Source organism: Hermetia illucens, chromosome 1 (assembly GCF_905115235.1).
Source record: "Hermetia illucens chromosome 1, iHerIll2.2.curated.20191125, whole genome shotgun sequence".
NCBI classification, from domain to species: Eukaryota; Metazoa; Arthropoda; class Insecta; order Diptera; family Stratiomyidae; genus Hermetia; species Hermetia illucens.
The window spans coordinates 71,505,810-71,520,717 of record NC_051849.1 but is presented as its reverse complement, the minus strand read 5'-3'; the positions used below and the strand labels follow the sequence as shown (position 1 = coordinate 71,520,717).

The window sequence follows — 14,908 nt, the reverse complement described above, 5'->3', positions numbered from 1 at the left end:
AAAAAACAAGAATAAATTTTTACCACTTGCTTTCACTCCTGAACTACTCTATTAGTAGCTCTCTAGTAGGGCGAGAATTCCAACGTTATGGGTTGGCTTTAAGCGTTAAGCAAAGTAAGATGGTGGAATTCTAAAAAGCACTCCCATCTTTTATGGGCTAGATGCCTATCCAGCCTATCAAGCGACCATTGTTTCGACCGGCGTTATGATCGTTTACCATCTATTTCGATGTTCAGACCAATCTTGGCGAGTGAATTCTCTTTAGCGCGAATTACATGACCACACCTAGGAAGCCTCTCACGCAATTTTTCCACGATCTGTGCCCATATCGATCACAAATATCCCCAGTTCGGGTGTTATCAAGACGTCACTAATCCAACATAACATCTTCGTCTTCATTACCGCGAGACGTCGTTCATTCTCTTTTATCATCATCATTAATGGCGCAACAACTGGTATCCGGTCTAGGCCCGCCTTAATAAGGAACTCCAGACATCCCGCTTTTGCGCCGAGGTCCACCAATTCGATATCCCTAAAAGCTGTCTGGCGTCCTGACCTACCATAGATATTGCCCTTATGGGCTTGCCGGGTGGGATCACCCTCATCCATGCGGATTAAGTGACCCGCCCATCGTAATGTATTGAGCCGGATTTTACCCACTACCGGACGGTCATGGTATCGCTCATAGATTTCGTCGTTATGTAGGCGACGGAATCGGAGGATTCTTCTCTCGAACGCGGTCAAGGGTTCGCAATTCTTCCTGCTAAGAACCCAAGTCTCCGAGGAATACATGAGGACTGGTAAGATCATTCTTGCACAGTCTTGTACAGGAAGAGCTTTGACACTATGGTGAGACGTTTCGTTTTTGTAAGCTGAAATAGGCTCTGTTGGCTGACATCAACCGTCCGCGGATTTCCTCATCGTAGTTGTTATCGGTTGTGATTTTCGACCCTAGATAGGAGAAATTATCAACGGTCTCAAAGTTGTATTCTCCTATCCTTATTCTTACCGTTTGACCAGTGCGGTTTGATGTTGTTGATTGGTTGGTTTTCGGTGCTGACGTTGCCACCATATATTTTGTCTTGCCTTCATTGATGTGCAGCCCAAGATCTCGCGTCGCCTGCTCGATCTGGATGAAGCCAATTTGTACATCTCGGGTGGTTTTTCCCATGATGTCGATATCGTCAGCATAGGCCAGTAGTTGGTTGGACTTGAAGAGGATCGTACCTCTTGCATTCACCTCAGCATCACGGATCACTTTCTCGAGGGCCAGGTTAAAGAAGACGCATGATAGGGCATCCCCTTGTCGTAGACCGTTGTTGATGTCGAATGGTCTTGAGAGTGATCCTGCTGCTTTTATCTAGCCTCGCACATTGGACAGAGTCAGCCTAGTCAGTCTTATCAATTTCGTTGGGATACCTAATTCTCTCATGGCCGTGTACAGTTTTACCCTGGCTATGCTATCATAGGCGGCTTTAAAGTCGATAAATAGATGGTGCAACTGTTGCCCATATTCCATAAGTTTTTCCATCGTTTGCCGGGGAGGGAATCTGATCTGTTGCTGATTTGCCTGGAGTGAAGCCTCTTTGGTATGGGCCAATGATGTTCTGGGCGTATGGGGCTATCCGGCCTAGCAAGATAGCGGAGAATATCTTATAGATAGTACTCAGCAACGTGATACCTCCATAATTGCTGCACTGTGTGATATCTCCCATTTTTTGTATAGGATTGATAATGCCTTGTTACCAGTTGCCAGGCATTGATTCCCTGCCCCACACCTAGAGGATGAGTTGATGAACCACTTGGTATATTTCGTCGCCGGCTGTAATTCTATCGGCTCCTGGCGGCTTATGGGTTTTAAGCCGATGAATTGCACGAACTGTTTCTTATATGCTTGATGGTGGCAGTATTTGTTCGTCGTCGTCTTCAGTTGGCGGGACCTCCAACTCGCCGATATTTTGGTTGTTCAGTAGGTCATCAAAATACTCAACCCATCACTCCAATATGCCCATTCTGTCATAAATCAGATTTCCCTGTTTGTCTCGGCAGGATCAGCATCGAGGAGGCTTCATCCTGCTGACTTGTTGGTAAAACTTACGCGCCTGGTGTGGTTGCTCCCTGTACTTTTCGAGTTCACAGACTTGTTGGTTCTCCCAGGCTTCTTTCTTCCGTCGTGAAGTTCCTTCTCCGCTCGACCGAGTTTTTGGTAAGTCTTTACGCGTGCCCGCATTCTTTGAGAATGCAACATTACTCGGTATGTAGCATTCTTCCGTTCCGTTGCTAACTTACATTCAATGTCAAATTAGCCGTTTCTACTTTTCTTGCGGCTGGGGCCAAGTATGTTTGTAGCCATATCAATAATAACGCTCTTCAGATGGTTGTGAAGATTTTCGAGAGAATCTTGAGAAGTCTTCCATGCAACTCGCTCGAGGAAATCTTGAGCTTTCCGCAAGACTTCAATGCAACTCGATTCGTCAAAACTTTTCCTCAGGAATACTGCTTGGTAGCGATGAATATGGTTTCGATCGGGCCACGCTTTTAGATTTCGCCAACCCTTTAATAAAGGCTACAAACTTGTTGCTTTTGGGTTAAAACCGCAGAAGGAAATCAATCATAAAACTTTAGTTGATTTTAGAATATAAATAAGTTTATTACTTAAAAAATGGAAGAAGAACTAAAACTTTTTGTGTATACTCTCTTTCTTAAAATTGACATCTCAATAATTCATTTTTCAAATTCAATTATTTTTTTCAAATCACGGTCTGCTCCGCCACGGAAAACACCGATGGTGGCCACAAGATCATTTGTTGATGCTTCATCTCCAGGGTATCTGTTATCTGCTGTTATTCCGGCATCCATTTTCCTCTACGGAGGAGTTTGTTGTGAATGACTGTATTCACTCTCTCCTAATTGTCAGTGGGGATTGTAGGTAGTGTTGTAATTTAAGCCCGGTGATCCGAGGTTATATTGGCCCCCTATATGTTCTGATATTCATCAAGGCTGAGAGAGGCGGCGTTCAATCAGCACGTAGTCAATTTGGTTTAAAGAGGTCCCGTCTGGAGAGGCCCATGTATGATTGTGTACCGCTTTCCGCGCAATCCAGGTACTCCCAACAACCATTTCGTGCGATACTGCTTAAACCAGGTACTTATAACAACCATTTCGTGGGATACTGCGAACTGAATAATCCGCAGTCCGTTATCATTGGTATCCCTATGTAAGCTATGGGAGCCGACGTATCGCCTGAATATGAACTCCGACCCTACTTCCCTGTTGAAATCCCCAAGTATGATTTTGATATCATACTTGGGGTAGGCTTCGAGGGTCCGCTCAAATGCCTCGTAGAAGGTATCCTTCTCCGACTCTGCAGTCTCCTCTGTAGGGGCGTGAACGTTAATGAGGCTTATATTTCTAAATTTGCCTCGCAAGCGCAGAGTGCATAGCCGTTCGCTTGTTTTCAAAGCCGATAACAGCCGGTTTCATTTTTTGGATAACTAAGAAACCTACTCCGAGCACATGGTTGACTGGATGGCCACTATAATATATGGTGTAGCGGCTATTCTCCACGAAACCGGTTCCTGTCGAACGCATTTCCTGCAACGTTGTGACACCAGCCCTATATTGGGACAGGGTATCGCCAGGGAGCGCAGGTTCTCATATGATATAAATTATGTACACGATCCAAATGCGAAACTAGTCTCCTTACTGTCCCCCAAACTTTCGAAATGTTTCTTGATGTTTTCTTCCTGCATTAAACATGCAAGCACCCGTCGAGCTGCCACAAAACGCAAGACCCCATCCGACACAAGTTCAGTATCCATCCTTCATCCATCCAAGAAAAATAAATTCAATTTGCCGCCTTTCTGATTAATTTTCTCTTCAACGACTGCAGCGACACATCGCCGACATTCCGAACGGTCTCTTCACTGGTTTGGTATAATAATGCCAGTCTGAGTTCCAACATTATTGACATTTCGGGACCATTTCTAATTTGTAAACAGCTCCCGAACTAAGTCCAGGATGTCCGAAGCACAAGTTTCTTTTAAAAAAGTGAACAGAAAGCAAGCATTCGCTAGAAAACGGAAAGGATCCTCATCTGAGTCAGGTAAGCGCTATATCGGCAGTAATATTCTCCAGGGGATAATCACGAATCACGCTAAAATTGCAGATTCTGATGCTGAGCAGCAATCAGCCGTGGTCCGCGCAGAAAACCGCCGCAAAAAGACGAACCCCAATATTCAGAGCACGAAAACGTTTCAAAAACGGAAGAAGGAGGAAAGCTCGTCCGGCTCTGATAAAAGCAGCGATGATGAGGATGTTGGGGTCTCGTACAGATCGAAGCGGACGGCCTTGCCGCAAGGTCCCAGCGACCAGGGAGCGACCGCCACAAATGAAATGGAGACGGAGCTGGACAGGGACGCGCAGGCAATCTTCGAAAGGAGTGTAGAGATCAACAAGGAGCTTGGGGGCAAGGAGGACGACAAAGTCTACCGCGGGCTCAACAACTACGCACAATATTACAAAAAGAAGGACTCGGCCGTCGGGAACGCCAGCTCTGGTCTGGTTAGAAATGGTCCAATCCGAGCGCCCGCCCATCTGCGAGCCACCGTACGGTGGGACTACCAGCCGGACATCTGCAAGGACTACAAGGAGACGGGATTCTGCGGGTTCGGCGACAGCTGTAAGTTCTTGCACGACCGGAGCGACTACAAGGCCGGCTGGCAACTGGAGCAGCAACACGCAGCACAGCAGGCGGGCGAGTCGGACGACGACGACACAAAGTACGAAATTCACTCGGACGAGGAGACGCTGCCCTTCAAGTGCTTCATTTGCCGCGACAGCTTCACAAACCCAATCGTAACCAAGTGAGTCGGAATTTCTGCTGCGTCCGCTCGTCAATAAGCTAATATGAATCCCTTTTCAGGTGCAAGCATTACTTCTGCGAGCAGTGCGCCCTGGACAACTTCAAAAAGTCGTCCAGGTGCTATATTTGTCGGGCGCAGACCCATGGAGTGTTCAATCCGGCCAAGGAACTGATTTCGAGGCTGAGCCGGGGACACGAGCATGACCACGATGACTGCGGCGGAGGCGACGACAGTGACTCCTCAGATGGCGATTGATTGCATTATTTAAGAATAAGGTGTACAGCTGGCATTAGAATATTGTTTTATGGGAAATATATGTTATTTGAAGTAGAAAAAACGAAAAATACGATTTTAAATTTTTGCTAGTTATTCAGGTTTTTCCGACATGAATATGATTGCTATGGAACCCACCACTTATCGGGGACTATTAGATGGAACTTCTTCCCATAGAAAGATGGGATTCAGTAGAAAAAAGCATTTGTAATGTGAAATCCGTAAACAGAAAAACATTCATCGCCGCTCTTAATTCCGCTACTTTCTACACACTACGATGTCGCCCCAATCGCTAAAAAGCCAAGTGCATAAACGTCAAAATCACTAAATTCCAATTGACATCGAGTGTTTTCGTGAATTTCGTTCGTGAAAAGCGCTACAGTGTTTCCTGTCGATATTTATCAATTATCTTCAAAGGCAATTTGCTGTTATCCAGTCCAAACGTCTCAGAATCGAGTGCGGTACGTACACAATCCAAATAACTCATCATTCACATCTTCCATCCGCTGCTGAGCCTGAAAATTGTGCTGCCGAGGAAAAGCACTGTCTGCATTCGGCCCCCTTAAATCGAAGAAATCTCTGGCATGGTGGCTGCCAAGGCGAATATTTCCATCTCGTGCGCTTTGACGTCGTCGGCCAATGCAGAACGATCGGCTGACAAAGTTTATAAACAATTGAAGCGCTGATCCGCCTGCGACTTCGAGTGGGAATTTGTGCGTTGTGTCGCGACAGCGGAAAGTTACCCGACAAGGAGCAGTCCACGAGCGGTCGCTCGCCTGGCCCTATTCCTGCTCGTTCGGAATTGCGGGCTCCATCAAGGCTGGACGAACCATGGCCTACGACCACCGCCAAGCAGAAATAAGTCGACGGTCTATTTGCGGAACAAATCAATAAAAACCTAGTTTTTCGCAACACACGAGCTATTACCGTGAAATGATGTCAGATGCGCAATGGGGACGGCTCCCTCCTGTAATTTACATGACCACACCGGCCAATTTGATTTGAGCTTAATTAGCAGGCGAAGCGCTCCACTTGACGCCCGCGGCTTACCCAGGTGCATGCCAGCGGCCGCTCAGAGCGCCATGGAGCGCACAAAATCGCTTCACATATCCCCAGCTGTTTTCTCATATGGACTTCATGCGCCCAGTCTTGGGCAAACACATATTCAGAGTCTCTGGCTGCCTCCTTAATTCGTTAGTCTAAAAATAGCCTCGTTGGGCGCTGCTGATTTGTTTTTAACGCTGCTTGGGATGGCGCGTTCTGTTCGATTCTATGACGTCCGAAAAGGGCGAAAGCAAACGCTCTAATGAGCTTAGACGTAATCGAACAGCAAATGCCGCCTTCAATAAGTTTGGCTGAATGCAATTTGTCGGGTGACACGCACGTGACGTCAAAGGCGACGGGATAGGACGCAAGTCTAAGTTGGCGATAGTCACCATTTTCGTATTTGATGTAAAGCATTTGAAGATTGTTTTTGTTCCTTATTGCGAAGGTTAGTGAGTCGCCTGAGCAGCCACCAGCAAAAATAAACTAACTCCTTTGTAGGGATTTCCGATGTTTATGCCGATCCGAAATCTGATCCTAAGCAGCATTCATCCCAAATGGTTGATAATTATCGTAACGTGAAAAGGGACTGCATTCCTTCCTGAGCTAAAGCGGACGTGAATGGGATTCACCCCATTTTCGGTCCCTTCAGTCTCATGTATTATTTCGCGGGGTGGGTTCGTCTTTACTCCTTGTCTTTTAAGCTTTCTTTTTCTTCAGCTTTTGACCCGTTCACAAGCGGGGTCGGCTCGTCGTGATCGGTTTCGCCATTTGGCTCTATCGAATGCCTGATCTGGGTGCAATCTCGAAGCTTTCAAATCCCCATCCAGCGTATCAAACCACCGTTGTTTCGGCCTTCCTTTTGGTCGTTTACCATCCACTTCTATGTTCAGACCAATCTTGGCAAGTGAATTCTCGTTAGCACGAATTGCGTGACCATACCATCGAAGACGCCTCTCTCGCAATTTTTTCACGATCGGTGCAACCCCATAACGATCGCAGATATCCTCATTTCGGATGTGAGCAAAACCTGTCACGACATTAGTCCAGCGCAACATCTTCGCCTCTATTACCGCAAGACACCGTATACGTCGATCATAAAGAACACCAGTTGTGGAACGTCACTTCATCCAGGTTGGGTTAGTGCGTGAGGCAATTTCATAACGCAGTTCTCCATTGGCTGATAGCGTTGACCCGAGGTATTTGAATCGCTCAGTCCTGAACAGATAACTTCCGTTGACAGTGATTGTGCCTGTTTCATGGGGATCGGTCGTTAAAAATTCAGGTTTGTTTAGATTCAATCTGAGACCGTGTTGCATGAGGCGATCATTCCATTTTCGGACAAGTTGCTCGAAATCATTTTTGCTATGTGATGCTAGGAAAACGTCATCTGCATAAAACAGTGTATTGGGCGCAGGACGTTGGATATCCCGTGTCCATAACAAAAACAAGAAGGAGTGGTGAGAGGGCGCTTCCTTGACGAACACCAACAGAGGCACAAAGCGGTTTTGATACGCCCACCATACTTCGAACTTTACTTTTCGGATCGTACTAGACCAATTGAACCCAGCGCACGAGTTCTTCTGGCACTAAGTGTTGTCATAAAACCTACCAGATGAGTTCGTGTGGCACACGGTCAAACGCTTTCTCTAGGTACAGAAATACAATGTAAAGAGGGCGATGTTTCTCCGTGAGTAACCGCGCAGCGTGTATTGCGTCAGTAGTTCCGCAGTTCTCGACTAATACGGCTTGATTCACAATTATGTCAACGATTTCACGAATACGTTTGTCAATAATGCGTTCAATCTTTATGGTATGGGAAAATAACCGGATCGAACGGTAATTTCAACATTCTGCTGGACTACCTTTCTTTTTCCATATTGGCAAAGTGGTACTTTGTTGCCAGTCAAATGGTGTGCTACCTTCCTGAATAACCCGATTAACGAATTCACTGAGCTTCAGTGCTGGGTCCCAGCTCCTCTCTTTCCAGAGCTCAGATGCGACGTCGTCAGGTCCTGTGGCTTTCCCCGATTTCATTCGTTTTATCACCTCCTCGACTTCAGTTGCGCTGACAGGTGGAACTAGTATAAATGTCTTCAGTTGAAATCTGTTCGAAGTATTCTCTCCATCTATCCTTTGCGGCTCGACGGTTGCTAAATAAAGTACCGTTCTTGTCATTAACGCAACAGAAGTGTTCGATATCCTGTGTGCGTTCGTTACGACTTTTGGATGTGGATACGGACCTTTTTCGCCATGCCAAGTGTCTAGTTTATCGTAAAAATGGTTCGCTCGGATGATGTCGACGGTATTCTTATAAATTTGCCAATTGGCCAGTGTTTTATCGTCGAGAAATTTGTAGTTGTTCACGGACCTTCATTTCAACATCATTATTGCAAAGCCAAGTATCTCGGTTGATGTACCGCTTACCCGGCTTGGTGACCCCGAGGGTTGCAGAGGCCACTTTGTGGATCGTGTCTTTTATTGGGTTCCACGATTCTTCCCCATTCATAATGGTTAACAATCGCGTAAATGAGATCATTTCTTCTCAGGAAATCGCCACCATTTAATGCGCGACGGGCCAGTGCGTTCCTCACGCTGTTTTATCGATGGCTGATTCCCAGGACGGCGATCATCGGCCGATATTGAGGTGCGACGGTCTCATAGGGAACGGCTTTGCAATCAGTGACAGTGGTAAAATATCGCCGTCTTATGAGAATATAGTCGATTTGCGTTTTACTGTTTCCACTATAAAATTTAGGAAGATGAGACAACCGTTTGATGAACCATGTATTCATAACTACAAGGCCATGGGTGTCCGCAAAATCGATTATAAGCGCGCCACCCTCATTGCGCGCTCCGAACGCCTTTCCCCATGACACCTGTTACCGTCTGCCTTTTCACCCATATGACCATTAAGGTCGCCAGCATATCATCATTGCTGTCAACAGGCACGTGACAAACCTTTTCATTGAGAAGTTGCCAGAAAGCATCTTTCTCGGCATCAGGTCGACCTGTCTGTGGAACGTACGCGCTGAAGAAGTGAATAGTAACAGATATCAATGCGCCTTTTTCGAAGGGCTCTTGCGAGTTTCGCGGTCTTTTCAGTTAGGGTACCAATATTTAGCGTGCAGACACGTATTTGTTTTGTTCGGACTAACTTGCTTACGTCCTGACGCCATCCATGCGTCAAGAACCCTTGTCCATTTCTTGACAGGACAGAGACGCGTCCAGCTGCGTCGACTGTGGTGGACGCCCTAGCATTTTTCCGAGGCTCGTTGTTACTCAATCCGATCCTTTTGTTTTTAACGACATTGAATGCATTTGCTTGGTTGGCCTGTCGCGGGATCTGTCAACAAGAAAAATCAGGTAGGGTTTAGCTGAGTGGAATAACTCCAACTATACTCTATTGATCGCTTTCCCTGATCTCAGCATTTTACTTTTGTTTTACTGAAGATAGTACAAAGTACGGTGCCTCAAATCCTCCTCCTTTACCTGGGCTTGGGACCATCATACTATGGTAATACCATGGCGGAGTTTGTCTCTTAAGCTTTCCTCCTCTATGTTTCATTCACCAGCTCGTTCTGTATTTTTGGCAAACATTGTAACCCGCGATGAAATGGATAATGTGGCAACTGCTCTCCCCTCTGCGCTCAAACCACGCCTTTATGTTGGGAATGAGCCTGTTCATCCGCCGACTCTTCGAAAACTATCTGCGTTGCCAGAGATCATGCAACGCTGGCTTTGCCGCATTCCTGCGTTTTCATTCTTTTCGCCACAATATCGACAGGGATCATGCCTGCCACCACCAACAATGCATCATCTGATGTGGTTCTAAAGGCACTTCATGATGACATGCATAATCTAGATGCCCTAAAGCTCAGTTTGTCGTCAATAGATTCCCCGCCTTATTTTCAGTAATGACGGAAATCACTCCTATGGTGCAATCTAATGTTTGAAATTTCAACCAAATTCAAACAGACTAAAAAGCCCGCCCCATGTTGCGTGGTATCACAACTCGAGCTAAGATAAGTCGGAAACACAATTACGATGCGTGCGGAATGCGGACCGCACGTAGTTTCAATGTACAATGAAGATTTCAGGTCGGCGAAGTTCGCTCCACGTCGGCAAGCTTCGTTCTGATGACCGATTACGGCATTTTGCAAATTGGCGGCGTTTTTCGTTTTCGTCTGTTACTTTTGAATGAATTCGTTTTGAGAATTGCGGAAGGCACTATTTGCGTTGTAAATGCTAATTATTAATGTCACTTGGATTAGTCCCGTTGTCCCCATTCATAAAAAATGAATTTAAGCCGGAGGTACGTTCAAGTAACAGCCGAAAACGTGAACTGTCAACAAAATATCTGTCACGCATCGTAAAAGTTCAATTTTCCGAACTATTTTGCGTGTTGCATTGCGCATCGGACTTGTTTTATATTGCTTTATACGAGTCCGGGTTTTGCCCCTTAATTCCGCATATGATCAAACTGTCGCGCGTCAGAGTGCAGATGCGGCTGTCCCACCCTAACCCACTGATAAAAAATTTCGCTACGCGCAATGCCTCGTTATGCGAGCAGAGGTATTACGTGTCAGGGCCTGCTCTCCTCTCGGATAGTAATTCTCCTCTCAACCATCACGACTCTCTTCCTTCCTTCATCTCCTCCTTTTATCAAAGCTCCTCCCCAGACTTTCACAGAGGCTAACCGCGTCGGGCCAATGTTCCGGCATAGAATCCCCGCGTAGGTGTAGATCACCTTTCATTATTTTTCTTTATCTAGTCTACATTAAATCAATCAATATTAATTAGCCTGTACAATTTGTGGTGTCTGAAAACATTAACTTCTCCCCTAAATTAAGGTCTCTCTTTCTACCAATTAGGCTCCACAATGCATGCCCCGCAATCCCACAGTCCTCTTCATCCTTCCCGCCTTTGGTCATTGTCCTTGCCCGGGTCCAAATCGGGTAAAAAGTAGCCCTTTCTCAATTTGCAGTCCTTTCTCGCTTTACTCCAAATTAGTCCCTCAATCCTGTCCCTCGGTGCCCTAAAACTCCCGTTTTCTCGTTTGCCAATACGGAGTACTATTTTGTGTTGTTTTGTCTTATGTTTGTTTAGTTGTAAGTTATGAATTATTCTTAGGTTTAAGCACATGCTATGTCAAATGAGCATTGACATTAACCACATTTTCACTTTATACCATGTAACCGGCTAGGTCGGATATTTCCATAGGTTAGCGTTCATACTTAATTAGTCACGCTTGAGCTTTTAAGTTATTATTTTGTTGTACTGCACATGTATTTCTTTCGTTTGCTTAATAAATAAATCTGAAATCTGCTTCATACAAGTCCGTGTATTGAACTTCATTTGTCATCTCTCTCACTCCGCACGCACTTCAGTAGCCCGGCAACAGGCAGTTACTCATAAAAAATAAAACTGTCAAAATTAATTTCCCGCGTCAAATGCCAAGGATGACGATAAAGTATTGTTTCATGCCTTGCTGCACAAAAAAAACTCCAAAAAATTCCACACAAAGCTTTCTTGGCTGTTCCGAAAGGAGATTTTCCGAAGAAGTGGATCACCATCCTCCGACGAAATCCAGTTTCTTTGGAGTCAGGTTTAAACTGTGAGGATCCTTTCAATGCGAATTAACATTTTTAAGGTTTTGTGTGAAACAAAACCTTATTAGAATCGAGACGGTGTCTGTCTGTCCGTCTGTTTGTCACATCCGATTTATTCGGAAACGGCTAGACCGATTATCACGAAAATTGGTGAGAGTATGTAATCTGGTGTTCCCTTTACATGCAGTAAGTGGCGTCATCTTGTGTCAAGTCTAAGGGGGGGCTCCCCATACATGTGAATGGAGGGAGCAAATTTTTTTTTCACAGAATGTAGCCATGTGGGGTATCAAATGAAAGATCTCAATTAGTACTTTTCGAAACTGGTTCAATATTTGATATTGGGTGAAACATAGGGGAGTGGGGGTTCAAAATATGACCCCCAAAAAGTGTAACAGGTCTCCTTCTCAGAACCTATCCAACCGAAAACTCTGAAAAAAATCACAGTGGTGCATCTCTACGAAATCTAGGCCTCAAAATATATCCGGTTCCGATATCTGAACAAATAAAGTTAATAATAGTATATTTCCACATTTTAGAAATTTACCCGACACCGCCCCTTATGTTCATCGCAGAAGTACAAAATTTAGCATGCATATAATGAAGAACATAGTGCACAGTTTGGTCCAGTTTGAAGAAAATCCAATTATTACTAACAAAGTTATAGGGGGTAAAACTTTACCATTTTTTGTGAATTTCACGACATCATCATCACATATCATTTCGTCAATACCACAACGAAATGAGTTGTTATGGATGAATTATTTTGTTGTTATGGATGAATTATTTTGTTATATTGAATTATTTTGTTTTAGTTTTTTAATCATTTGTATGTAAATATCAATTACTCCAACCCATGTGTGTATGTAGGTATATAGTATATGCGTGCTAATGAACTTTGCGGGTAGTACCTAATTCAGATAGATATAAGAAGTAAATCGGAAATATGGGTACGATCAATTGATATACGTGCATATATGTGTACAGTATTCGGAAATAGGCAGTTTGTTTGTTTAGGGTGAGCGTAATGTGTACGTATGTCTCGTAGTTTGGAAAAATATAGGAGGATTATGTTGGATTTGTAGCTATATACGGATAGAGAAATGTGCGTTGAAATTTCTTACATAAGATGAACACAAAACCTTCATACCCGAAGCGCGAGCTTCCGGTATTCCGACTTGTTTAAACTTAACTACAATCTTAATTAATAATATACGATTGCGTTAGGATTTGATGTCACGAAATTCAAATCCCGCTCAGTGCAAATCCATTTTTTTGCGGCCGGGCAATCTTTCAGAAACGTACTTCTTATCGACGCCCAGGTAAAGATGTCAAAATTTTCTGTTTTGTTCTACCATTACTGACTTTCACTTTCACGGTGTTTTCCTTTCTACGGTCCGTTTTCCGTTCTTTTTTCATCCGCCAGGGTCAAATTGTCCTTTTCTAGCCAGGTCTTTACTACTCTCACCGTCTCGATCGCGTCCACATCCCCTGGGTGCTCTGGCGCAACAAATACAGCGCCCAATACCAAGCCTTGTGGAACCCCCGTTGTTACATTGTAAACCTTAGGACTCTTATCCGTATCATACCAGAGAGTGCTCTGCAAGGTAATTCTCAATCAGACTCGTCAAATATCCACGAACACCCAAGTTGGCGCAACTGAGTGCGTTTTTAATATCCAATGACAACACGGCACAGCAGGCACAAGAATTCAGTCCTTTTCTGCAAGGCTGCCCTGTGGGTTGGGGCTTAAGAATATCCTCAAAGTCTTCCCTGCTTGTTGTAAGAGGCGACTAAAAAGGATAGAAATTTGTGGGCTACCAACCTACAAATTTTGAAACTTGATTGCTTCAAAACTGTCAACAACGCGTCGGATAATGACTAACCTTACGGCTATGACCTTTGGCTATCGAAAACGGACTATGATTGGTTTCTGGAATGTGCGCACGTTCCTCGACAACGGTAGCGAGTGTCTTCAGAATGCTCGCTTTCTTCAACTTGAGCAAGAATTCCAACATATATGTAAGCTGTAAGTCTAAGCGAAGTAAGATGATGGGATTCTGGATAGTACCCCTTTCTCCCTTGCGACAACGGGCCTTTGTATTCCAGAAAGCCAAGTGGTAGCAAATTCGAATACTGTGTCGGGTTGTTTTTGAGGCCAACGGCTCTTTTGACCTGGGGTTGATTTCGGACAGACTTTTAACTGCAAGATTCAGATCCACATTAAAGAGCATCACAATTGCACAATGCTATACACCAACGGACTCTTCCGACATAGGGAAAATGCTTTCTACTAGCATTTACACACAGTTCATAGGAGGTTTCCTAAAGGTGACATTATGATCGTGATAGGTGATCTGAATGCCAAGGTGGGATCTGACAATACTTTGCTCAGACATGTGATGGGGTAAGAGGTTATTGGCGGTAGAAACGGTGGGAGGTTCGCGGATTTCTGCAACTTCCATCGCTTCGTCTTTGGTAACACCGGACGAGCAATGAGATTAACCACTTCGCGATCTGCAGCAGATTTAGGAGTTGTCTGATGGATATGCGCAACAAAAGACGCGCTGACATCGCCTTGAAAAGGATCAGCATCTGATGGTCGCTTACTGTGTGTTGCACCCGCCACTTCCCGCAGGGTTGGGGAGATGCGACCTCCTAAGTTCAACCGCTTGTATGATCCAACTCTCGCTCGGCAGTGGGAGAGCTATCTTACTGATTGGACGGTAGATATACTGGATAATTCGCATCAGAATGTCGAAATGCTCTTTTTCGGGTGCTGCGCAAGTTGTCGGCCACGTCCCGAAGGGTGTCATAAAATCTGGCTGACTGCGGAATCGTGGAAACGGGTAAATGAACGGAAGTGATTAAAAGCTCTATTGACCGCTGAGACATGAGATTGATGCTTAGTGTCTGTGTGTCTAAGCCTATATTCGATGTATTCCCTAATTAATGAAATTATAAGAACCCAAAATGAATCTATGGGATAACCCTGGTCCCTGTTGGTACTGTTTGGGTGCTTTTTATCTCAATAGCCTTATGATGTTTTCCGGGGTAATGTGACGCAATTTTTGATAGTACCTTGGTCCTGTCGAAAAAGAATTGATGCCCCAATAG

At 44.8% G+C, this 14,908-nt stretch overlaps 2 protein-coding genes across 2 annotated transcripts in view; both read left to right on the top strand.

Moving 5' to 3' along the window:
• The first annotated feature begins 3,945 nt into the window (after nt 1-3,945).
• LOC119646170 (E3 ubiquitin-protein ligase RNF113A) lies at nt 3,946-5,209 on the top strand. Its single transcript, XM_038046548.1, has 3 exons — nt 3,946-4,105; nt 4,169-4,865; nt 4,925-5,209. Exons 1-3 carry the CDS (start codon nt 4,021-4,023, stop codon nt 5,118-5,120), a joined length of 978 nt encoding a protein of 325 aa, XP_037902476.1. The 5' UTR covers nt 3,946-4,020; the 3' UTR covers nt 5,121-5,209.
• Nucleotides 5,210-5,339: 130 nt separating this feature from the next.
• Nucleotides 5,340-14,908, top strand: part of LOC119646168 (probable inactive tRNA-specific adenosine deaminase-like protein 3) — an 80,698-nt gene continuing 71,129 nt past the window's right edge. The window contains exon 1 of the mRNA XM_038046547.1: nt 5,340-5,599. The gene's annotated coding sequence lies outside the window, so the exon portion shown is untranslated. The remainder of the gene's footprint in view (nt 5,600-14,908) is intronic.